Raw genomic sequence first — 23,496 nt, forward strand, 5'->3', positions numbered from 1 at the left:
AATAAAATAAAATTTTAATGTTTCAATCTAAGATAAGTGAATAAAGTACACATGATCTTCTCAACTATTATATTTCTATATAAATGATTAAAAGGCAAACAATAAAAATCAAAGTTATAAGATGATTTGATATTAGACATGTTTATACGCTATTCTTTACAAAATGTTGCCTGATACAGATATCCAAGTCATTTAACTTAACAGCGAGACGCTAATGAAATAAAACAAAAAAAAAGATATATCAGGAATGGGTATGAACAATCAAATGTAGTGATACTATAAAATCTTTCCGGCAATTGTATTTTCACTTCCCAGATTTCAAACGGTGTTTCTTTCTCTCGTCAGCAATAAAAATAAAAGCCTTGACGAATTCTTCTTTCACCATGAAAAGAACGGAAGCAGCAAAAACACTCTGTACGATCTTTGTGCCCATGCCTTTATAAAATCCACGCAGTCCTTCGTAACGGATCATCTTTAGTATTGCATCCACAGTCCCTGTGATGGACAAAGACATTATTTCACAGCAGCCTAAAGCATTTAAATCCAAGAAACCAAGTAAAACGATATAATCTTAAGAGGGCGCAATCAATTTATAACCCAAACTCTTGAAGCTAAATCCATCTACGTTCTCTTCCAAAGATTTGATCACGGTTTAGTTTGAAGTATAACCAACCCAAAATCGAATCAATTTGAAATCGAAATTGAATCAGAAGGTTCGATTCCGATCCTATGTTTAGAAAACTGAAACAGTCGGTTTCATAATTTTAAATTATTTTTATTATTTAAAAATAAATTATAATTTTTAATATTTTAAAATTTTAATTAAAAAAATTGATAGTTCAAATCGGAATTGGAACGTCGGTTTCGGTTCCAATTCCAAAACCAACCCTTATCGGTTCGGTTTTAGTTTCTGATTTTGGAAAACCAAAACCGTCGTGAGTAAAACAAATCATATAGAGATTGAATATTGAAAAAAACATATATCGATAAATCTTATAAATATATTCAAATTTCTTTCTCACATAATTCTTTTCTCGATGTTTAATTACAAATATTCATGAACTCAATCCCTATTGTGAAACTGTTGTGGATGCTCTTTTTCATAACTGCTGATGAGGTATAGACTAAGTTGCCAAACACATTTTTGTTGCATTATGTGGATACCAGTCAGCTGACAGTTCTAAGAGTGGTGTTGAGGAATCAGGCATATGAAGTTGTTTACATCAGCATGACATTAGTTAATTGCCCTACCCTATAATAAATTACTTAATTGTTTATGTTAACATTATAGAAATTTGTGATTGAACAATTGAAATTTAAAGGAAAGAAAGTTAATCTATGCTTCAATGATGGATATTTGCAATAAATAAACTCTCGTGCTCTAATTCAGTCAAGCTTAATGCATATGAGGCATCGAGGAATAAAAGGTAGGAAGAAAACAAAGATACACCAAGTAGGTGGAATGAACAAACATGTTCCTGTTAAATTCTTTTGCAAGAAACAAAGCACAAATTTCCATAAGCCTTTAGGAACAAGAAAGAATAGACCTAAGACCATATAATGGATGTTATTAAAAAGCATTTTTAGATCGATATCACTTGTGTTGCAGTCACAAGAACCAACTAAGAAGAACAGTTGAAAACACTAAAAGAGGAATTAATTAAGACTCAGTTATGCAAGTAGAATTGAGGCAGAGAGTAATTTTCTGCACTCTGACCAGCTGGTGATTTAAATATATCGACACACTATCTCTTACGATCTTTGCGAGCCCAGTATGTGGTTTTGTCTGGTAATTACATGGTTAATAAGATAGAAACTTCACCTATCTAGTCCAGATGTCTATTCATGATATGCACACCACTTTCAAATATCAACTAAATTCAACATGAAACAAGGACTGATGGTCAATGCAACAGGAAACTAATAATTTTTCCCACTAAAGAAAACGAAAGTTAAGAGATTAATCCCATGGAACTTGCCTATTGGTTTCAACAATTAAAGGTAGTACCTGTGTATCTTGACATTGCATTCCTGCCAATTTCTTGCTTCGCCTGTAACCTAGACTGCAACCATGTAAAAAAAAATGCATTGGTTGGAAGAAAAACTCAAATGGAAAATTTAAGGGGCAAGAGTATTACTACAATCTGCAACCATTTCATATCTATATACAAAGACAGGTTGTCTCTAAAGACTGCTTGCTGACAATTAAATCACTGGAAGAAATGTAAGCTACTCAACTGAAGGGACCAAAGATGCCTCAAAACTTCATAACCTTGGAAAGAAAATATGAATGAAGAATCTGGCTTCTTTTATCTCACTTCTCAAAAGAATTTAAATTTTTAACGTGACAATTCAAAAGGCACCAAATCAAGAAGATCTAATCAACTTTTCTTGGAGAAAGCCACAGAAGAAAACCATCTGCTAGACAAAATTTACAGAAAAAATTCCAGTAACAACAGAGGGGTGTAAAAGTGCAATTTCTATCCAATTATAATATTACTTTTATGTGTTTTAGAGATACCTAAGGTTCATCACACAAGGATTTATCATCTATCACCAATAACAGGAACCTGTTTATTACAGTGTTTCTGGATCCCGTACAAGGTGGGATCCGAATTTGTTTAGGGCCATCACTATTCAGATCATTTAATCATACAATCCGCCAGCTTTCTTTAGATAATTTTGTTGTTAATAAATGTTCTATATTGTCTTTCATACTTTATGTGGATTAATAGATAAGGTACCACATTACTCTCAGAAATCAAGAACAAAAAAGAGTTAAGTATACCTTTACAACTAATAAAGGATATGTTGCCAGAGTTGCCCCCAATTTTGCCAATGCCCCCAGCAAGAAAACCTGTGCATGCAAGGAGTCCAATAAGAAAGGTTAAATGTAAACAATCTTCATCAAATTTTGCCTCCTGTTCAATCAATATTAATCTTGTGCTTGACGAGTTTAGCACAAGGATAGCAACTTGAAAATCGAAATTCTTTATCAGCTAGATGTGCATCAAATAAATGTTGCTGAACCTCTAAAGCAGTAACATTTTTATCCCCATGCTTAGTTCCAGTACGCTTTGACCGCAGGTGCTTTAGTGAGGTTTCATAAATCATAAACTGGATTGATGGGTTGCATACCTGCAAGTATAATAAAGTCAATACATTTGGCTTCAAAGTTCGATGTTACAAAAGATGTTAGACAGTGTGGCTGGTCATCAAGTCTACTGACCATGATAAGGGTTGGAATGAGTCCTTTCCAGAATCCTTTTATGCCTGCCTCATGATAAACCTCCCTCACCTGTCAAAGAAATTCATCATCTTAGCCAAAGATGCATGGAATGCAAGTTCGGTGAACAACATCGACCTCAAGTATCATCAGGTACAACTGTGATGTAGCCATGGAAGTCCATATTCAACACTATTTCAAGACTAGATTGTGGTACCGAGATAGTATCATTAGGTACTTAAGTTTTCTTTTCCATTTAATCAACATTTATCAATTTGGACAGTGTTAGAACTTGACAGTCTGTCGTATCATCCACATCAGTTCTAGCTTCAAGAGAAATGCATATACCACTATACCTCCGTAATCTACAAAGTACGCCAATGGTGGGTTCTGTGCATTGAGACAAAATCTGCTTTTTATCTACTCAATTGTAGATTTAATCTGGAATACTTCTAATTCATGTCATAGATATAGGTCAACTTCTAGCTAGACCAAAAAGCAAGCAAATTTCTGTAAATAATTGTTCCCTTCAAACTTCTTTCCCGTATAATTATGTATAAAGAAACTGAGGGTTTACTAACCGCATGAAATGTTCCATATGGACGAGGTTTCATCAAATCAAGTTTAACTAGCTCGTGCTCCATATAGGTGGTACCTGCAAATTCCCTCAAAATATCCTCCTTTCTAGCCTCCATGATTTTCCTCTCTGCTTGTGTATGTGTCTGAAATGATGTAAAGTTCCGACATGCATGTATTAATAGATGATAATGACAATAATGATATTTAGTAAAATGGAAAGTGGAGGAGATCACATGCTATATTTGCATTTAGATCGGTATGCACATAAGTTAAGTTCTAAACTATAGGTTGTAAACTTGGTTAGCAACCAGAGGAGCAAGAGAATAAGTAAACTTAGAAGTACATAAAAATATGGGTCCACGGTGATTGATGAGATAAAAGTGAATCCAGATTGTAAAATGGAAGATTCTACCTGATGCAGCTCCAGATTAATGCTAACCGGTCAGCTTGTGCCAAGAAGAAACCTTATCAAACAAATTTAGTCATCAAAATGAACAAGCCATAGCTTACGTGTCTTTATTTTACCCCACAAAACAACACATTCATCATAAAAATGTCTATTCTAGATTATAAGGTTAACAATATATCGTATATTTCAAAGTAGGCAGCGATTTGGTTTTTCTATTGAGTTGAAAGGCTACAGAAACTCAGTGCAGGAAGTAATAAGAACAAAAACCCATATTCTATGTCCTTGGAGAACTTTATGATGAAACCTCAGCACAGGTAAAATTAAACAGGTTTCCATCATTATTCTAATAAGTATGAAGCAAAGTGATAGAAACTTATATTCATTAAATTTGCTATCATGCATATTGCATAGGACACCAGCATCTCTCGCCGCTCTCTTCTTCACTTTACAAAAGGAAATCCCATCCGTGCATGCTTTAAAAAATAGTTTAATTGCATTTTATAAATAGTTTTGATTTTATGTGGACAGAGCGAAACTATGTCCAGTTAAATGAGATTATAGTTGAGAATCTTGAGATGATCTTTTACATCAAAATAGAAAACATTGATGAATACTGGTAATATGAACCATGCAATAGCTAATTGCTACATAAGGCTTGCAGTGACAAAAATCTAAGAATCTAATCAAGTTGGTATTACACATGCCTGCATACGAGTGACCAGAACCCATATTGGATTAGTTAGCAGCACATTCAAGGACCTGCAAAAACCAATAGAGAAAATAAATACTCCTTGAAAGCATTATCAATCTCTGTTCTGTAGCATGCTAAATTCATTAGATCTAACCATCAAACAGATAATGTCATGTAACCTCTGGAATTGTTTACAGTATCACATCAGAGGATAGAAAAATTACAAGGATGTGTGATAGGATACATGGAACCAAGAAGCACTAAATGAGAAGTTTGGAGCTTAACTTCAACTTGCCAGCATATATACCTTGAATAAACTAATCTTTGTGCAACATCAAGGATATTTTCAGGACTGGCACAAGCCTATGTCATGTTGGAAATATTCATGATCATTCTTTGATTGCTAACATGTCAACACTCTACCAACTGGAGTTAAGGCTCTAGCAAAGGTGGTTTGGCCAAGAATGACCGTACCTAGACCCATAAGAAATAATTACAACCAACCTAACTTTTATCCATTTCAGCCGATGCAAGAAGTTAAAAGAGTAGAGTGCAAACCTAATACTCTAATATTAAGCTGATGCAAAGAAGTCCAGAATAATCAGATTTCCTATGCTTGGAATGTGGATAAAAAGCTAAATTCCATTCAGATGTGGTTGGTTGATATATGTCAACTAAGCCTTTGAAAGTTTGTAGGCAGACCTGGTAACCCAGATTGGTTAAACTAAAGAGAGGAGGAGCATCTGAGTTCTGTTCGAGCCCTTGTCTTCACATACCATTAGAAAACACATAGGTCCTAATTATGGCAAGCAGAATACCCACCCTGCAATAGCTGCGACGACAAGCCAAGAGAACATGCCAACAGTACCATCACCGAGCCCTTTCTTCTTGCGTGCAGCGGCCGCAGCCTCTGCCTCATTCTTAAGTACCTGATAGAAGTAATAATATATTCCCTGGAAATGGCCACCATCGCATCATCTTCAGATAAAGTGGAACAAACTGGTAAAGTAGCAAATCAAGGTCGGACAATCGTGGATGGGGCAATCCACGAAATGATCGACCTCAGTTAAAATTGCGAGAGTGGAGAAAGTGTGAGGATGGGATGGAATGGTCGACCGGAAGTGTAGATGTGGATGTTGAGTGGGGAAGGCGAACCTGAGACGCGGCGGTGCCCACGAGAGATGGCTTCAGACCACTGTACAGCCCTCCCCAACCTTCCATTTTAAAGAGCTGCAATCCGACAGTCAAAAGGAAGGAAACGGAATCAGCGGAGGAAGAGTAGGTCCTGCGAGGTCAAGGTAGGAGGAGCGAGGAGACCTGAAGGATCTGGTAGATGGTTCCGCCAGCGGAAGATGGTGCCGCTTCTGAAGAAGAGAGGTCGCCACCGCTCGCGGCCGCGGCCAGCGACGTCTTCTTGGCAATCCTCTCGGTCTGTTGACGAGTGTTCACCTGTAGGCATTAACAGGTGAAGAAGCGAGGGCGGGCGCGTGGCAAGCCAACTCAGGGATGAAGCGGCAAACAGAGGGGATAGAGGGAGAGAGAGAGAGAGGCGCACGGTCTGTAGAGGATAGGTGATGATCTGAGCTATCATGCCTCCGCCGGCCCCGGCTAAGCCGTTTACCAAAGCGTTCGACATGCTTCGCGGCCTACAGTGGGCGGCTCGATTAGGAGTTTCACCGGCGCGCAGCTCTACCACCAGGACGTGTCAGTCGAGCACCCACTTCGTCGACACCCTCATCTGCACCTCGTCAACGGGTCTGAGCAGAGTCAGTCCACGGCACAGAAAGCAAGAGTGAGAAGGAGATCGGTAGTGTTTTCTCGGTCCAGTCATTTTCACATCATTATGGATAACTTCATTCAGCCATAAACATAATAGACTTAAAAATGGAAGCCATATCATCATAGATTATTACCCCATCAATCCTATTCTTTTTCATTCAACCGATTAGCTCGAATCATAATCCGTGCACATATTGAGACTGCTCTAAGCCCATTGATCTTTTCATTTTCCGAGGTATTTTTTTTTTGTGGTAAAGATTCATGAAAAATGTAAGGATCCGTACGCATGAAATTCTCAAAACCAACAATCTATAAAAGATGGCTCAAACAGATAAAATAAAATTTTAAATCTTTTTTTAAAACGAATACCTTGGCCGACAATATTTGAGAGCTCACTAATCCAATGGTGGAGAAACAATCTTGCCACGTGAGAGGAAACTGTACTCTAATAGATCTGAAATGTAGCACCGGGTGAACACACAATATATACTACCATTGCAGAAGCAACACGTATCATTAGCCTTCTCTTTATCATGCTGTATCACTGAAAATAGTAAAAGTATCATGCTGTATCACTGAAAATAGCTCAAGTACGCATATACAAGAAAAAGAAAACTAGCATAAACTAGTAGAATATCCGATGAACCTTCTTCCTGTTCAACATAACAGGCAACCCTTGCCTTATTACCATGAATCGATATAGAGATCAACTGCAACAATATATGAACAACATCAATCCTTCATCATTTCGTCCAACTAATAAGAACTAAACTGAAACTACTTATGTTGCACAAACAAACTACACATGGCTATACCAACCTACCGGTTTACATGGAGTACCATATAAAGAAAAAAAAAATGAAACACAATTTCTATCCACAATTGATTCGTCATGTGCTATGGAAACTTCAAAGGTCATGTATCTTCCTGCCTGTGCCGATGGAAACAAATATAACACAATCATGGGCCTTAAGTACTGACTGGTTCTTAGTTGCAGTCTAATCCACACTCTTCCAGAAGAGGGCCATCTGATTTTGGTAGGAATGGATCGATCCGTACCCAAAGCAGAGAGAAAATTGATGCGAGAAGAATGGACCAGACAATGACAATGGTAGGTGTCCGGTTCTGCCGACCAACAAGACCTTTGAGGAAGGGATACAGGTGAACAATCACCCAGAAGGAGAAAAAGAGTTTGCCGAACAGAGGTCCCCATGATTCATATCCGTTGTTTATTGCATTGGATACACCGGCTACCACACCAATGAAGTTTACGATAAGCAGAGTTGTCGGAGGGATAAGCAAAGTGGTCCACTTGAATGTGTACAACTCAGAGAACTCTTCATCATCACCAGCCTTTGTTGTCACAGTGAAATTGGTGTCTATACCAGCAAGGACCTTTAAGAGCCCCTGAAACACAGCAAAGAGATGCGAGGAAACACCGCCAATAACCCAAAACTGCTCGTTTCTCCACCAGTCATCAATGCCAACACCACTCCATCTCATTTCCAGGATACTTGTTGCAAAGATACAAATGAAGAGTGACAGGAACCAAAGACTCGCTACATTGCTAAGCTGTAGGTTGAACATGGTATTAGCATCAAAAGGTTAAAAGAAAGGAATATCATTTGAAAGATGAAAATGCTATCGCACCTCAGGGGTGATGAATTTCCCAGTGAGCAAGCAAACAGCAGGCAAGGTACAGTAAGCCAAAAGAGGAATTGATGTCCAAGGATATATGGTAGCATTGATGTATGATAGCCGCTCCAGCCATTTAAGACCACCTCCATATCCATACCAGAGAGGACAATGTTTGCTCAAGAAAATCTCCACAGACCCAAGAGCCCACCTAAGGACCTGGTGAAGACGATCTGATAGATTGAGAGGTGCAGAACCTTTGAATGCAGGCCTTGCTGGTATACAGTATATAGACCTCCACCCATGGCAGTGCATTTTGAAACCTGTCAATATATCTTCTGTCACTGAACCATAGATCCACCCAATCTGTAGTGAACAGATAGCAAGTTAGAAATACGTCTTTAGATACCAAAGAATATATATTTGGATACTGGAGCATACACATTTAGATACCACCACGTAAAACCTAAAGAAATGAGACCAAAAGTTTACCTCTTTTCCCCAGTCAGTCTTATCTTCATAGCCACAACTAATAACATGGATTGCTTCCTTCAATAAAGAGGCAGGAGTAGCTTCTTTTAATGTTCCACCATTCTCAAGGAGAGTAGAAGCCACAAAAACAGGAGACTGCCCAAATTTCTTTTCTAACTTCTGCTGAGATGTCATATTTATCCTTTCAATCTCATTTCCTGTGAATGTGCTAACAGGTTAGCATGTTGAAATTCTCCAAAAACAATATAGAGATAGGAACACTTCTGATGTATTTTCAGACAGCTGTACAGTAAGACATTTTCTACGAATTAGGTTGCCTAAGGTAATAAGCAGAACAACTAAGGCCAAAACCTACACAAGATAAAGAAAAAGGCAATAAGAGCATTGTAATCTACCTCTGATATAACAAGAATTGCATCATTTAATAATTTTGCTATATGGATTAACCCTTTCTGTCCTATTTTATTATGTTTATTCTACAAGAAGACATTAAAGAATGAACATCCATGCTAAACCAAATAATGACCAAGTGCTAACACAATAGAGAGCCTCCTATGACGCAGTGCATACAGACTCACTAGGGCCTATACTCTCAAGTAATTGGAGATGACTAAATGGATATTTTCCCATCAATTAACACTACCAAAGCAAAACACCCTCTGATAAACAAATAGTTACTGTGTCCTTTCTTGCTGATTATGACCAAATGTCTACTATAAATCCAAGAAGAAAATCATAAATATGAGCAGGTTGTCAAACTATACAAGTGCTGCAATCATCTGATCAACATACATCATTCGGTAATGTAACGAAAAATATTGATTGATCAGTGGCAAGCATAGACATACCTTTAATGCCCTCTTCAATACCCTCCAGTGCAAATACCGGTGCTCCAGTATCGCCTTTCCTGGAACCAATCTTATTCTTATCCTGTTTAGCTTTTGCTGCTTTCTTCTTTTTCCTGCTAGAACAACAGCATCCACAGCAGCACCAACTAGGCCAGCAATTGCAAGTCCTAGTTGGTGGCTTCTTGGATTTTGGAGCATCAAATCCATAGAGTGCCTGTCTTCTGAATACACATCCAGTGCCCACATAAATAGGCCCTTGAATCCCATCTAAACCTTTCATATTGATCTGCATCATGACTTATTTTACTTTTCTACGCATGTTGGGTATATGGACTTTCAAAGAAGAAACTGTGCGACAATATTGAAAACTAAAATTAATGAATATGCCCCAAACGCAACATGCTGATACTTACATCAAAAAACACTATGTTCCGATTAGCATAGCGATCATGTCGATCAATACCATCGAACCTCTGAGGGAATTGCACATAGCAAACTTTCTTTCCTACTTGTGGGTCCATCATGAAGCACATTGCCTCTCGTATTGCCTTACTATTGTTAAAGTAATGGTCACAATCCAAGTTCAACAAATAAGGTGCATTTGTAAGTACAGCAGAGACTCTAACCTGTCACAAAAGCAATAAAAACAAACAAATAGGCCTCAAACTACTGTAACAACAATGGAAAAGATTAATCAAAAGGCAGTCGCTTACCAAAGCATTCATAGCACCAGCCTTTTTGTGATGATTAAAACCTGGCCTCTTTTCTCTAGAGACATAAACCAAGCGTGGCAGTTTATTCCCTTCCACATCATGCCCACCACTTTGCCCCAAAAAGACCTAAGTTTTTATAATGTCAGAAAAAATATCAATTGAATTTCAAAAAGGAAGCTGGCTGTGTTACAACTGCAGTAAACAAAACTGAAAAAATATAACATTTACCTGAATCATGCCTGGATGGTCACGGACATTATTTCCAGGCCATGGAGTTCCATCCTGCATTGTCCACCCTTCTTCTGGGACTTTTTGTGCTTTTGCAACCAGGGCGTTTATTCGCACCTTGAATTCCTCATATTCTCTCTGCAAACAGAATCAAATTCAGTGAAACTATGACCTATATACATATTTTATCAATGAAAGATTAGTAAAACTTTTAATACCTTTATTGCTCTCCGTTCTTTAACAAATGAAGGATGGACCTTATCCTTCAGATAATCTATCTTTTGCTGAAGATACCATTCTGGGGCACGGGGCTCGACATTGAATTTCTTACAAAAAGGAACCCATTTCTTTGCAAATTCAGATGTTTCTGATAATGCTTCAAATGTCAACATAGCAGCACCATCATCAGAAACATAGCAAGATACTTTTTCAACAGGGTAATCTACTGCAAGGATTGAGAGGACAGTGTTTGCAGTGACCAAAGGAGGTTCCTTCATTGGATCAACTGTACTTACAAATATATCAACTGGAGATAGTTGAGAAGGTTTCCCCTCCTTTTCATACCTAAGATAAACAAATAGGCAAATAGTTGAGTGATCAACTGATCATCCAAGTAACATGAACAAAAACGATAATATGACAATCTCAACTACCTTAATGACAATCTGTCAAGATATGTTTCCCTTTCAATCGGAAGCCACTTGGGAAACTGATCAAGAATCCATGAAATAGCAAACCAGATTTCGCAGATGACAGATATGAGCCACAGAGGATATGCATCAGATGCAGGGTTTGTGATTCGAAAATGAAAGAAGAACCCAACAACCACGAGACGAATTATGATGATCATCCTGTATGGGTTTATTTGGCTAGAAGGTACTGGCAACTTTCTCGACAATGGTTGTCTTGCTTCATCCATTCTACAGAAGAGAATAAAATATTACCACAAATTTAACAAATAAGTCAAATGTTTTTTGATATAAAAAGAAATTAAATATTAAAATACAACAATCATGATATACAAGGTGGCCTTTTAAATAAACCTTTGCCCACTCCAAAAATATCGCCATTGTCCCCATGTTAAATTGAAGCCAGTTAAACTTTGTAAATTCATCTTAAACATGATAGAACACCCAAATGTATGCCTTTTGACTCCACTTGATACTTGTAATTGATAAAGCCTTGTTGAAGATACATGATTTGCTAAAATTTAGTTGGCCTAACTTGTAAAAGCTATATACTTGTTATAACTCAGCCAGAAACAATCAAAACATTCCACACTTTTAGAATAACCATAACCAGTTGGAGTTGTTTAAAGAAATATGATTTTGCAAAATATCATCTTGTAACTAGTTTTTATTCACAGCTTCCTCCTGTCACAATGGTCAGTTTTAATGTTGGAATAATTGGTCACTAAATGAGAGAAGACATATAGATTTCAGTTTAAATGGCACTGATACTATTGGTAAGTCTCAATTTTCACAGAAAGTGAATCAAAATTTAAAAAATTGTAGATGTGCACTATGAAAATATGAAACCAATAACTCACAAAACATGAATATTTTAAATTATAGAGTAGTACATTATGTACACTGTTCTGTCCTGAACTTAGAACAGAAACAAAAGGATGTGTGGGGCATAAAGTATATGTTATATGTCAAACATAACTTATGGGGCCCTGCATTCTGGAAAGCTTTCAGTTCATGTAGTCATGGTACTATAGCTTACTGAATATGTATGTATGTATATATATATGTACATATATATATATATATATATATATATATATATATGTACATGTACATGTACATATATATATATATATATATATGTACATGTACATGTACATATACATATGTACATATACATATATATATATATATATATATACATGTACATATATATATATATATATATATGTATATATCAACAATTGCATTCGAAATACAATTTGATATTAACAGACCGGAAAAAAAAAAGAAATCAAGAATTAATTGCACAATATCAGACTTGGGCAATGGACTAGAACAAGATTTCTATAATAATGATGGATGATTAACAAGTTACGGAGCTTACAATGGTAAATCTGATTCATCACCATCATTATTCCAATCTCTACCGCCACCATCACTCCTAGTCATTTGCGTTTTCTCTTGCTTCTGCTTCCAATTCTCCATTCTCTCCTTCCATGCCACACTTCCATATCCATAAGCGGCAAGATCCTTAGAAGGATCCATGGATCTAGGTTGCACTGCAAGGAAAGAGCTTTTTCATTAACCTTGTGGTGGACTAAAACAACTGATAGATCAACAATATGATCTCAACTTGTCATTTTACATGACTATTGCTAAAAAATAGGATAGGTAGAAGATCCTTGTATTAATAAAGAATTCCAGTACCTGGAAGACTAGGATCTGAAAATGGAAGTGGGTGAATTCTTTTTCCTCCCCCACCCACAAAAGAAGGGACGAGTGCATGCTGTTCTGGAGGAATGTCATCCACCTGGAATGGAAATAAGCCCATGCATCAGACGCGAGATCTCAGAAAGGCATGTGGGAAAAATCACAAAAACATGAGACTCATCTAACTGGACGCGCCGGAAAAGAATTAGGTAAAAGGGTTTAATTGAGTGCAAAACATCGAGAGAGAGAGAGAGAGAGCGAGAGAGGCGTGAGTTCAAGTACCATCTCGCCATTGGTGAGAAGAGGGACTTGAGGCACAGTATGAACAACATAAGGCGTGTTCAAGTCACCACGCCGGCCATAGCTCATGTGGCCCTGCAGCATGGCCTCGGCCATGTACTGCGAGTCCTGTTTCTCTCCCGGGACGAAGTTGAACTCGTTCTCGAGATCATCGACGTCATCCTCTTCGTCGTCGCCAGCCACACGAGGGCACCCTGCAGAAAGAGGAAGACGAAATGCAACAATCTGACACGAGAAGGCTCAAAGAATGGAGAGATCCACTGCAATCCATGCGGTTCCGTAGTTATACCCTTGAGCCGCTTGAACCGGGTCTTGCACTGGGGGCAAACCTGGTTTCCCTCTCGCCGCTCGTACTCATAGCAAGTCCTGCAAACGGGGAAGGCGCATTCATTGCAAGCCACAAAGAGATCCCCGTCGACGGTGAGGCCGACGTCGTCGCCGCAGATCTGGCAGATTTGGCCGCTCAGCTGCTGCAATGGCTTCGGCTGTGGGCAGTATCAAGTCCAAACATCATCCTCCGGATTATCTCACGACAAGAAGAAAGAAAACAGAGGAAGAGGCACGTACCCCTGACTCTCCGTCGCGGCGGATGACCACAAGCTCATTCCGGTTGTGAGAACCGGCGACCAAACCAGCGCTCGCCTCCATTCACTGTTCGCTCGTGATGATCTTATCTAATTAGATCCAACGGTGGTCCAGTGCTGGTACGCCCAGCCCGACCGGACAACTCAATTATTTCCGCTCCTTTGGGGGCGGAACAATCACCCGAGCGATCCGACCTCCTCCCTTCTCTCCCCTCTCCCTACCTACTCAGGCCGTGAGAGTAGTGGACGGGGGAGGAGAGCAACTCTCTCTCTCTTCTTCCTCCCCGCCTTATCAATTGCTCTTATTGTTCCTTGCTTTCCACTTACAATGCTCACAGCTGGATCGACTTCTTTATCAATTTTCTGTTGGCTGATTCAGTAAAAAGGCCATCGGAGGGGGAAACTTTGGGAGATTAAGTACGAAGCAGGCATTAGGCGATGACCGACACAGTTAGGAGGCAACGATAGCGGAGTCTGCGATAAACAACGGCCTCAATCAAACACCATCCGCCAGTTGTTTATTTATTTTGCCTTTTTCCCTCTATTTTAACAAGTCTGCCGACACAACCCTCGCGTACAGCTAAGAAAGAGATAAGAGGTGGGTGACCGAGAGGACTTTAACCGCAGGGGTGGAAAGAGGCTCGATGGTCATATCTGCGGGAGGGGAGGGGGCGGGGCGAAGAAGAAGAAGAAGAAGGGAATGTGGAAAAGGCAAAGGCAGAGAATTAAAGCGGCAGCCAAAAGGAAAATGCAGCAGGAAGCCTGGGAGCAGGCAAAGGAGAAGGGGAAGGGGAAGTTAAACGAGGCCTGACCGATACTGGAGTGCAACGCAGCGGCTAGTCGAGAGGCAAGCACATGCGGGTTTCAGATGTCAACGTCGGGTGCAGCTCACTGGGTCGGATTTGGTTGACGGCCTTCCCCCACAGCCTGCTCGCTGGACCCACGACCGACGCTCGCCGTCGGCAGCCGTACTCTCGCTCGCTCGCACTAATTTAGGGTCAACCGGTAAATAGTGTCTCGAGGAAAGGTCGGGAAGGGCAAATACCGAGGTGTCGGTGCATCGCTTTTTGGTCGCTGCGGATTACCGGATCAGTCGCGTCCGTGTGACGAGTTGCTTTACCCTTCGAGAGGCGGTTGAAAAGGGGTGAGATTTAGGTTCCACATAATTGACTGATGATAATGGAGGAGGTTGGTTTGACGTCGGTCTCCAGCGGACCGTTTCCATCATTGACGTCTCAACCATCTCGCTCTTCACAGGGTGGGGATTAGTGGAAGCCGTGACGGTGAAATGGCGTCGGTGGGCGGCAGCAGTTAAAGAGTCGATAAACAATAGCAGACCCATAAACTTCGCTCACCGCCAGCCAGGTCAATGCAGCCGAGGCGGCAAGGCATCCGGAATCAGTAAATGAGTAGCCCTCAAGACCATAAAAGCGGAGGACACGTGAACGGAGTGGGCCCCTTCATTCCTCCTCTGTGGCGTTAAGGCAGGAGGGTTTGGTTGGGGCCGAGTGCCGACCCTCTGTTCGCTGGAGAAACAAAAGATTCTTGAACGGAGAGTTGGGGCGGGAGTGGGAGTGGGACAATTTGTGTGCAGCGTTTCTGCACGTGGCATGTGATTCTTCTGGTGCAGAACAGATTCTTGATTGATCACATCTCCGGTCGGTTTGCTTCGGTCCAAATGAGAAAGAGGTGGGCATTAATGCGAGACATCCCAAAGAGCTTTTGTTCTCGTAAGTTGGCGTGCCAGCGTCTGCCCAGCTTTGTCGACTCGGGCGCGTCCATCCAAGCTCCAAATGGTCGGTCCGGTGAAGATGTGTCGGCTTCATTGATAACGCTGGAGATGATGAAGGCGGAGCGTTGCACGACAAGTATCAGTCCCCTCGTATGATAATTGTACACTGGGCTTGCATACTTGACGTTTAATCGGAGACAGCGACGGAGTCATGTAGATATACCACCTACTCCCAGAGACGAGCTGAGTTGGTGAGAGAGGCATGTCAGTAACAGTAGGAAAAACATTTTTCTACCCAAGTCTTTATTTGGTCAGGTAAAAATAAGTAATTTGATGAAGAAAATAAAAACAACTTTCATATCAATTATTATGATTGAACTAAAATACTAATACTTATGTAAAATTGAATCAAAGATTCTTTTGGACATCTTTAACTATAAGTCAAACTTTGATTATCCGATATAGATATTGATTTGGACCCAATCAAGATCCACATCTATTTTAGAGTAATATAGTATCGGGTGAAAAGATCCTAGGAGATTATGTCATACATATATATATTATTAGGACTAATCGATGACCTTTACTAATACTAAATTAATCTTGTTTATGTTTCAAGTTAAAATAATTTGAAGTTTGGTTGATGAGCTTAGGTTTTGGATAAGACAAACATCTTTAACATGTGATACAATGCATTTGGATTGTCCCACGAGATTTGAAACCGATCGTGATCCATTTGTCTCAAGTTGAAGTGTTAGAAATACAAATGATCGAGTCGATATTCTACAAAACTACATCAAGGATATACATAATAAGATATTTCTAATATTTGAGTATCGATTACGAGAGTTTGGTCAAATATTTGGTCCAAGAAGAGACAATTAGTCTAAGAAACTTGAGAGCATATCTTAGGACATTTTACAATGACGGCTATCCATGTGTCATATTCTCCTTATCAGTTGATAAACATATCGATTCTTTATATAGTTTTAAGAAATAAGAAACGATCAGTAACATTTGCAGCAGCCCATTGAATAATATGAGGATATAATTGTTCTTTCCAGTTCTTGAAGACTAGATTTTGAGTCATCAAAACAAATCTCAAACCCAACAGGTTTGACGGGAATCATTGGGCTTTCTAATTTGGGGCAGAACTGATGTGGCTGAGCGGGCTTGGATCTCCGACGGTGTATCTTCAATCACAGCAGCCGCGATTCCCTAAGGTCCGAAGCCTCGTCGCCTCCCCTCACCCGCTCGGTCATTCTCCTCCGCCTCACTCGATCTCCACTGCTGCGGAGATCCTATTCTTCCTGCTCCACCGTTCGATTGACCCTCGCCTTCCCACTCAATATTCTTAGTGATCTTTCTCCGCCACCAATATTAATTGCCACCTTTAAATCCAAAACTCAAACTTCTCATCGGCCGTTGTCTGTCGTAGCGCTATTCCTATATTCGTAGAGTTCCAAGGACTTGTTGCTCGAATTTGCAACGTGGAACGCCAAACAATTGGATCGATCGCTCGGCCAAGATACAAAGGAACTAATTGCACTTGGAGAACACTGGAATTCCAATCGAATGCCGCTCGTGTTTATGATGGGATTGAACGTAGCGGTCATCGAGTTTTATATCCTGATTTAGCATTTGACGTAAGGCTATGATTTACCATTTCAAATCGAGGACGTGGTAACACGAGGGGTGAAATGAGAGAAGGGAAGAAAGATGAATCGAACATTTGCTCTAATTCATGCTACCAATTTCATTATGAAGACTAGGCATGCTCTTTTTGTGCTATATGCAAAAGGCTGCCACGCAACGATAAAAAGAAAGAATATTACACCACACAAAAATCTTTATCGAGGTTGCTCGGTCACTCGGCATCCTCTTCGATCGTGCTCATTCGCTCCATGCCCCGCCGCCGCTGCCCCAACTTGGCCCGGTTCGAAGCACTACGCTTCGGCATCGTCTTCTTCTTCTCCAAAGACCTCGATCTATAATCATCACCGTTGTTCTCGAGCGCATCTAATCCTGCTAACTCCGCGGCGATGGGCATGACTTGAACCGTTCGCCGACCGTGATCTCTGTGCCTCGAAGCCAGCGGTCGGAGCGCCATGCTGGCCTTCACCGCAAGAGCCGCCATGTCCGATCCCGAGAGCGGATACTCGAGCTTGGAGACAGGCAGCATGAAGTAGAGCTGGCCCAACTGCAGCCACTCTTTGGAGCCGAGCGCCGGGATGTAGGTGTTGCAGTAGAGCTCGTCGGAGCTGCAGATGAAGCAAGAAGGATGGTGGCGACCGAGGACCTCGTACACCTTCACCTCGGTCGAGAACTCGCTCAGGGAGCCGTCCAGGGTGATGACTTTGGCCGTCACTGGAGAGGGCGTCTCAGCGGTGGAGGCGAAGGCGAAGGAGAAGCAGGATCCCATGTAGCGATGGATAGCAGATTTGTTGACAGTACCGAGACCGAAGACGATAAGGTAATTTATAAGAGAGAAGGGTTGACGTTGAGAGGGAACGGTGACGTGCGCGAGGTCGTCACCGGAAGTATCCGAGGTCGCTTTTGTGTCACGGCTGACGAACGGCTCCTGCGTGCATCAAAAGCAAGCACAGTCGGGCCAAGTAATTGGGGATTGGGTCAATCTGCTCCGATTAAACGTGTGGTCCAACGCCGTTCAACTCAACCACATACCGACGGGCGGAGTCGCTAGATTTGACCAGGAGCGCAGTTGCCTTGGGCACCAAACAATACCAACCGTCTCGGAGGCAGAAAAGTCCACCGACGTGTGCGTTTGGTTTGGGGGTCAACGCAGCATCTGGAGCAATCATGCAGGATCCTGATGTGAACCAAATATAGGATTATAGGGTGCGTTCGGGTCTACCGGATTAAAGTTCTTATCGCCCTACACATTATGATCCCAATCTGGCGTGTGTGCCAGTAGTTGTCACATCTGGCTCACATGTTTTGGAAATCAACAAGATAAACAAAGGCATACGGATCATCACCTGTCCTATCATCAGCACAGGAGCTAAAAAAGGCTCTGGACATGAAGCCGTCCGCTGCGCCCAAATTATACGATATGCAGAGCCAAAGACACGTACATACCCCCGTACCCAATCCTTTTCGTCTGCTCTAAAGGACACGTGTAGGCGTATGCAAGGGCGTCTGTCCCAAATTTATGGCGCAGGGCACGCATCATCTACACGTACTTGGCTGAGCCGCCTTCGTGTCGGGAAGACAGTGATGGTTTCTCCGCCGTCTGGGATGACCTGAAAAATTAGCAGTATGTTGCATGACGTCATGTTAGGCCTAATTTTCCTTGTTCCGCAGGTTCCTGAAAGCAAGATGAGATATCTGCTTTGGGATGGATAGCTTTGACACATCTACTTTGACTATCTCCCATGAGGGGAGATGAGATGGGGAGATGAGATGGGTTGAGAACATACACTTGTCGAGGTGGAAACTTCCAAAATGGGAGGCTACCTTTTTGTTGTGTTTGTTTTTTTTTTGTGTTGGATTTTCCGACTACCACTTCCATCCACAAGAAGTTGCTCGGCATCAACAGGAATAAGACTAACCCCACCGCAACGCGTCATCGCTCATGTAACACGCCGTGATACTCCACACGTCCGGTGGCTGGGGGATTATTTTTGAGAGGATGCGAGGTGCACGACGCTATGAGACGAGCGGGGAAAGAGATGGAAAATGACGGGCGGCCAAGGCCGGAGACTTCTCAGGAGGATTCCTCACGGCTCTCTTGTGGGCCGGAGACAAACACAAGACTTGAGCCGCTCCACCCCGCCTTGGCGTGTTTGTCAAGTCACCACTTTGATGTATGTGTTTGACACCTCAAGATGCTTCATGCCACCATCCTCCTCTTCTCTCTCTCTCCATCATCCGGCGTACAAACCCACCAATTCACATCCCCGTGCCCAGCGTTCCCTGACTCAGCACATCAATTTAGTATTTACTCAAGCTCACCTCGCAGCTTCCACAAACACGCACACACACTCTCTCTCTAGTCAACGTATTTTTCCCATCCTGGGGTAGCCCCTTCCCGAGCGTGCAACGGTAACCGAACATGGCAACTCTCCAAAGCCTTTTTTTTGTCCCCTTGACATTGCAGTCGAACATCATCACCACAAGCACTAGTTTGATGCATCTTAAACACCTTCATCCCTGCAATTACTAATGTTCTCCGAAATAGCCAATGTGGAAGAAGATAAATCAGTGGATCTCACCCATCTAGTGCTCACCCATCAGAGGAAACCGACCATTGCTACCTCGATAACAACTAAACAAATACAATGAATCATCACAGAATTGAGATATGCTACGGTGGGATACATGAGAGGTGGCATACATGTACACTTAGAACCATGCACGACGACAAGAAGCATATCAAGATCTGGAGGCACCCTTTTCCCATCCCCTAACCGTACTTACAAAGGACATGGTGCCAACGGTTAAGACACCGGTAAAAGAAGGCGTATCATCTACTAAAAAGAAGAGGAAGAGGGAAAAGCTACACAATCCTCCTCGAACGCTCAGATCTTAGGAAATGAGAGGAGAGAGAGAGCACTGCATTCTAATATTATGTACAACTGACCACTGGTCTCTTTGACCGTATACCACAATCACTACAAGTACCGTATCCACTACTTTTTACAGACATGGTGAGCTAATTAAGCTGCTTTCGAAATCTTCCTGCATCATACTGGCTTCTTAATTATGAGATATATTTTACTCGTCATTTACCGGTCCTCTCAGAAGGGAGCTCGGTGGGGTGTACCCTTTCGCTTGGATGTCCGGTAGCTGACGATGGGAGGCGTTCCGGGTGAAATGCTGCGGCTGGTGGCGGTTGCGTCGTCTTCCAAATGCGAGATAGGCACTTCGATCCTGCGGCTAAAGGCCGATGACGTCTTCCGGAGCTTTCTGGGGGACGACGAAGTGTCCGACTCCAAACCATAGAGCGAGTCACGGCCTGGTTTCGGGCGGAGATTGAAGGTGAGCGCCGGGTCCGTCTCCATGCCTCCAAGCTGCGAGGAGAGACAAGAATAGTCAACAGGATTGTAAATGGGGAACCTACTGTCGAGGAATCCATTATATATAGGTGGTTTGTTGTTCAATTAGTTCGACCGCGCATCGCAAAATGTTAGGTACAAGTTAATTTGAACATCTACATCCCATCCCATTTCATTTGCTATGTTGGTGGAGACAAATGCAGAAGGAAACAAGAAGAAGAAATGCTCAGAGGAGGAGGAAAAGCTTCCGTCGTAGAGAAGTAAAGGTTGCTTGTCTTCTATAAATGCGTGTGTATGTATATGCAGATCAACGTCCGTCAATAATATGCACTGGGGGAAGAGGGATTGATGAAGCACGCTGCACCTTGCATCCCAGGGAGCAGAACCGGAAGGAATCCAGGAGGCTTCGGCAGCAAATCTCACATGTGTTGGTCACGCCTTTTCCGGGCCTCGGCTGCGGCCTCCCGTTGAGGAAGACGATCTTGGCGCTGTTTATAACGTAGGTTTGAACGCAGGAGATGTCTATAAACTTGGCAACCTCCGACACCCTGATCACGTTGTGATACGATGATCTCCTAATCTGAACAGGCAGAATCAGAATTTCCAAACAGTAAGAATCAAAACGAGCGATGTTTGATATGCGGATCGATTCATCAGGCTGGCACACAGGACAAAAGTAATGACCTGAACGACACGGTGATCCTTGTGAAGGGAGAGGCAATAGGAGCAGAGTGATTCTTCCATGCAATCCAAACAGTACATGTTGCACTCGCTCTTGCTGGAGTCTACATGGATCTTACAGGGAACGAAGAAGACCGTTCTCAGGAGCGGCTTCAGCCATGACGGGCCACCAGCATCCTCGTCCCCCGACTGGACCATCGGACCCACCTAAGCAACCAAAGAAAGGAAAAATTCCCATGCATCGATTAAGCCCCGATCCCCGGAAGCACCAACAGCAACCAAAGTAGCCAAAAACCGAAGACAAGCGAAAAAGAAACGGGAAGGCGGCGCCTTTACCATCACCTTCTTCTGCTTGCTCCTCGCAAATCCGACCCTGTGCTTGTTCTCGATAGCCAGCTCGTCCAGATACGAAGTAAACCGGAATAAGCAAGAGACCAAACCACAATCACAAATCCAAGCACAAATCAAGGATTGTATCGGCGAGATGAGGACCACTTAGCATCAAAAGCAACCGTCCGGAATAGAATCGTCGAGAAAGCCGCCGGGAGCAGAAGGGGGAGAAGAGATGAGCAAGAGGAGAAACAGAGCAGAAGGGACATGAGAAAGAGGGGTAAACGGTGGCGATGGAAGTCTCGAAGACGAGCGGAGGAAATGCCAAAATGGTAATCATATGTAAATAGAGATAGACATATATGGCGGTTCGCTAAGTAGGCGATTATTGTATGCACGGAGGGCGTCGATTTATGGCGACTTGTTGTGGTAGATCAGAAGCCATCGAATCGGCTAACTAATTAAATGGCAGCATGACACAGCGGATGGTGATAATTGCGTACCATTAAGGCTGGTGTTATGACGAAGGGGCTTTGTAATAGTTGAATTTATTACAGGAGGGATGAGAGGGCCGTCCGACGGTGCATCGTGTCAAATCCGTAGCTCTTAGCAAACATATGGTATTTGTTTTCTTAGATTTAAGTTTTATTAATATATATATATATATATATATATATATATATATATATATATATATATATCCTTGTAAATCTATAAATTTATACCTCTAAATTTGTTTTTTTATCCACTTATTTGAATTGAATTTAAGGCAGAAATCAAGAGTCAAATGGCTAAACAAATTGATAATAAATATTTTTGTTGATATGTAAAGTATGATACATAGGCAGTTTGATGACACATTATCTTCACTCGATAGACTTATAAGTTGGTCCTATCCTTCCTTCTTCTGAGCGTGACATGTGATGTTGATGGGGGTAATAATTCGATATAAACATATCAGTCCATTCGATTGAGATGATAATTGATAACTTTCGATATTGAAATAAATTATTGTCTAATGATTATAACACTGATAATTCGATCAGAATTGTCTTAATATGCTAAAAAAAATTTAGGTGTATTGAGTGAATGATTAATTTTTTATTATGTTTTTGAATCTTTTAAATATCATAATAAATTAAATATCGTGAGATTTTTATTTGATATATTCCTAATATAATTTTATAAGTAGAATCCCCAAACTATAACACATTTAGGACCCGTGACAATTGGCCTGAACCTCTTTCATGTATTAAACAACTAGAATCTACCTAAATGGTATGTAAGTATGATTAGTAATATGATTAGCTTAAGTTTATGAGTATCAATAATTAGCTTACACATTTATCCTTTTAATCCCTCAAAAACACTCGTCTATTAATATACACACAATACTAACATCATAGGTTGAAAAGTTGTACTAAAATATAATATAGGGGAGACATGGGTTCACTATGCACAATTATTATAAGGATGCAAACCTCTCGCTTTAACCCAACAAAGACAATGACGGTGGCGGCGATGAGGATTGTTGTGGATTTTGATCGAACCATATAATGCATCTATGACAACAATTGACAATACAAATTGTCATCGTCAATCATGGGACGATGAACCGCTCATCCACCCCCCAAACTTATCCATTAGGAAGCTGAATTCAGAAATAATATTTGCATAAAGGTCACATAATTGATGGAGGTTGCAAATACACAGTCTTCCCATATGGATACGCCCAGCGGATGCAAGTACTTGTAAACCAAGCTAAAGCGACCTTAATTGTTTCCTAATTCTCCTCAGGAAAGGCTGATGGTGGCAGATTTATTAGTTAATCGACCAAGTTGAGTCAAGC

At 41.3% G+C, this 23,496-nt stretch overlaps 4 protein-coding genes across 5 annotated transcripts; all 4 read right to left on the reverse strand.

Annotated features, from left to right (window-relative positions):
• Window positions 1-102: 102 nt before the first annotated feature.
• On the reverse strand, window positions 103-6,745 carry LOC103997699 (peroxisomal nicotinamide adenine dinucleotide carrier). The gene is made up of 11 exons (XM_009419004.3): window positions 6,461-6,745; window positions 6,223-6,354; window positions 6,061-6,135; window positions 5,728-5,858; window positions 4,919-4,973; window positions 3,808-3,948; window positions 3,230-3,298; window positions 3,031-3,138; window positions 2,789-2,857; window positions 2,009-2,063; window positions 103-495 (listed from the first exon to the last, which is right to left on the reverse strand). Exons 1-11 carry the CDS (start codon window positions 6,539-6,541, stop codon window positions 305-307), a joined length of 1,107 nt encoding a protein of 368 aa, XP_009417279.2. The 5' UTR covers window positions 6,542-6,745; the 3' UTR covers window positions 103-304.
• A 538-nt stretch (window positions 6,746-7,283) lies between these two features.
• Window positions 7,284-14,847, reverse strand: LOC135622963 (probable cellulose synthase A catalytic subunit 5 [UDP-forming]). The gene is made up of 14 exons (XM_065125358.1): window positions 13,870-14,847; window positions 13,592-13,787; window positions 13,285-13,496; window positions 13,000-13,102; window positions 12,677-12,851; window positions 11,254-11,520; window positions 10,819-11,164; window positions 10,601-10,738; window positions 10,373-10,498; window positions 10,073-10,285; window positions 9,660-9,945; window positions 8,812-9,008; window positions 8,335-8,685; window positions 7,284-8,256 (listed from the first exon to the last, which is right to left on the reverse strand). Exons 1-14 carry the CDS (start codon window positions 13,948-13,950, stop codon window positions 7,672-7,674), a joined length of 3,276 nt encoding a protein of 1,091 aa, XP_064981430.1. The 5' UTR covers window positions 13,951-14,847; the 3' UTR covers window positions 7,284-7,671.
• Window positions 14,848-17,338: 2,491 nt separating this feature from the next.
• LOC103997701 (uncharacterized) lies at window positions 17,339-18,080 on the reverse strand. Its single transcript, XM_009419006.3, has one exon. It carries the CDS (start codon window positions 18,038-18,040, stop codon window positions 17,486-17,488), a length of 555 nt encoding a protein of 184 aa, XP_009417281.2. The 5' UTR covers window positions 18,041-18,080; the 3' UTR covers window positions 17,339-17,485.
• A 2,010-nt stretch (window positions 18,081-20,090) lies between these two features.
• On the reverse strand, window positions 20,091-21,979 carry LOC103997702 (protein RGF1 INDUCIBLE TRANSCRIPTION FACTOR 1). 2 transcript variants are annotated; one of them, XM_009419008.3, is made up of 4 exons: window positions 21,660-21,979; window positions 21,321-21,524; window positions 21,001-21,216; window positions 20,091-20,651 (listed from the first exon to the last, which is right to left on the reverse strand). In XM_009419008.3, the coding sequence occupies exons 2-4, from the start codon at window positions 21,513-21,515 to the stop codon at window positions 20,379-20,381; spliced, it is 684 nt and encodes a 227-aa protein (XP_009417283.1). In that variant the 5' UTR covers window positions 21,516-21,524; window positions 21,660-21,979; the 3' UTR covers window positions 20,091-20,378. The 2 variants fall into 2 exon arrangements, with proteins under 2 accessions (XP_009417283.1, XP_009417282.1); XM_009419007.3 differs by having other exon boundaries at window positions 21,654-21,979.
• Between the last annotated feature and the right edge of the window lie 1,517 nt (window positions 21,980-23,496).

Source organism: Musa acuminata, chromosome BXJ2-9 (genome assembly GCF_036884655.1).
Source record: "Musa acuminata AAA Group cultivar baxijiao chromosome BXJ2-9, Cavendish_Baxijiao_AAA, whole genome shotgun sequence".
Classification (NCBI taxonomy): Eukaryota; Viridiplantae; Streptophyta; class Magnoliopsida; order Zingiberales; family Musaceae; genus Musa; species Musa acuminata.

Excerpts from the sequence above, each read along its gene's own strand:
- LOC103997699 (XM_009419004.3), bottom strand. The coding sequence starts at position 6,541 with ATGTCGAACGCTTTGGTAAACGGCTTAGCCGGGGCCGGCGGAGGCATG. Across the intron at positions 3,139-3,229 it reads TCATTCCAACCCTTATCATG|GTATGCAACCCATCAATCCA; the intron begins GTCAGTAGACTT and ends TTATACTTGCAG. Across the intron at positions 2,064-2,788 it reads ATCCTTTATTAGTTGTAAAG|TCTAGGTTACAGGCGAAGCA; the intron begins GTATACTTAACT and ends ACATGGTTGCAG.
- LOC135622963 (XM_065125358.1), bottom strand. The coding sequence starts at position 13,950 with ATGGAGGCGAGCGCTGGTTTGGTCGCCGGTTCTCACAACCGGAATGAG. Across the intron at positions 11,165-11,253 it reads CTTGACAGATTGTCATTAAG|GTATGAAAAGGAGGGGAAAC; the intron begins GTAGTTGAGATT and ends TGTTTATCTTAG. Across the intron at positions 8,686-8,811 it reads AGACTGACTGGGGAAAAGAG|ATTGGGTGGATCTATGGTTC; the intron begins GTAAACTTTTGG and ends TGTTCACTACAG.
- LOC103997701 (XM_009419006.3), bottom strand. The coding sequence starts at position 18,040 with ATGGGATCCTGCTTCTCCTTCGCCTTCGCCTCCACCGCTGAGACGCCC.
- LOC103997702 (XM_009419007.3), bottom strand. Across the intron at positions 21,217-21,320 it reads AGGATCACCGTGTCGTTCAG|ATTAGGAGATCATCGTATCA; the intron begins GTCATTACTTTT and ends CTGCCTGTTCAG. Across the intron at positions 20,652-21,000 it reads TCTGCTCCCTGGGATGCAAG|CTTGGAGGCATGGAGACGGA; the intron begins GTGCAGCGTGCT and ends CTCTCCTCGCAG.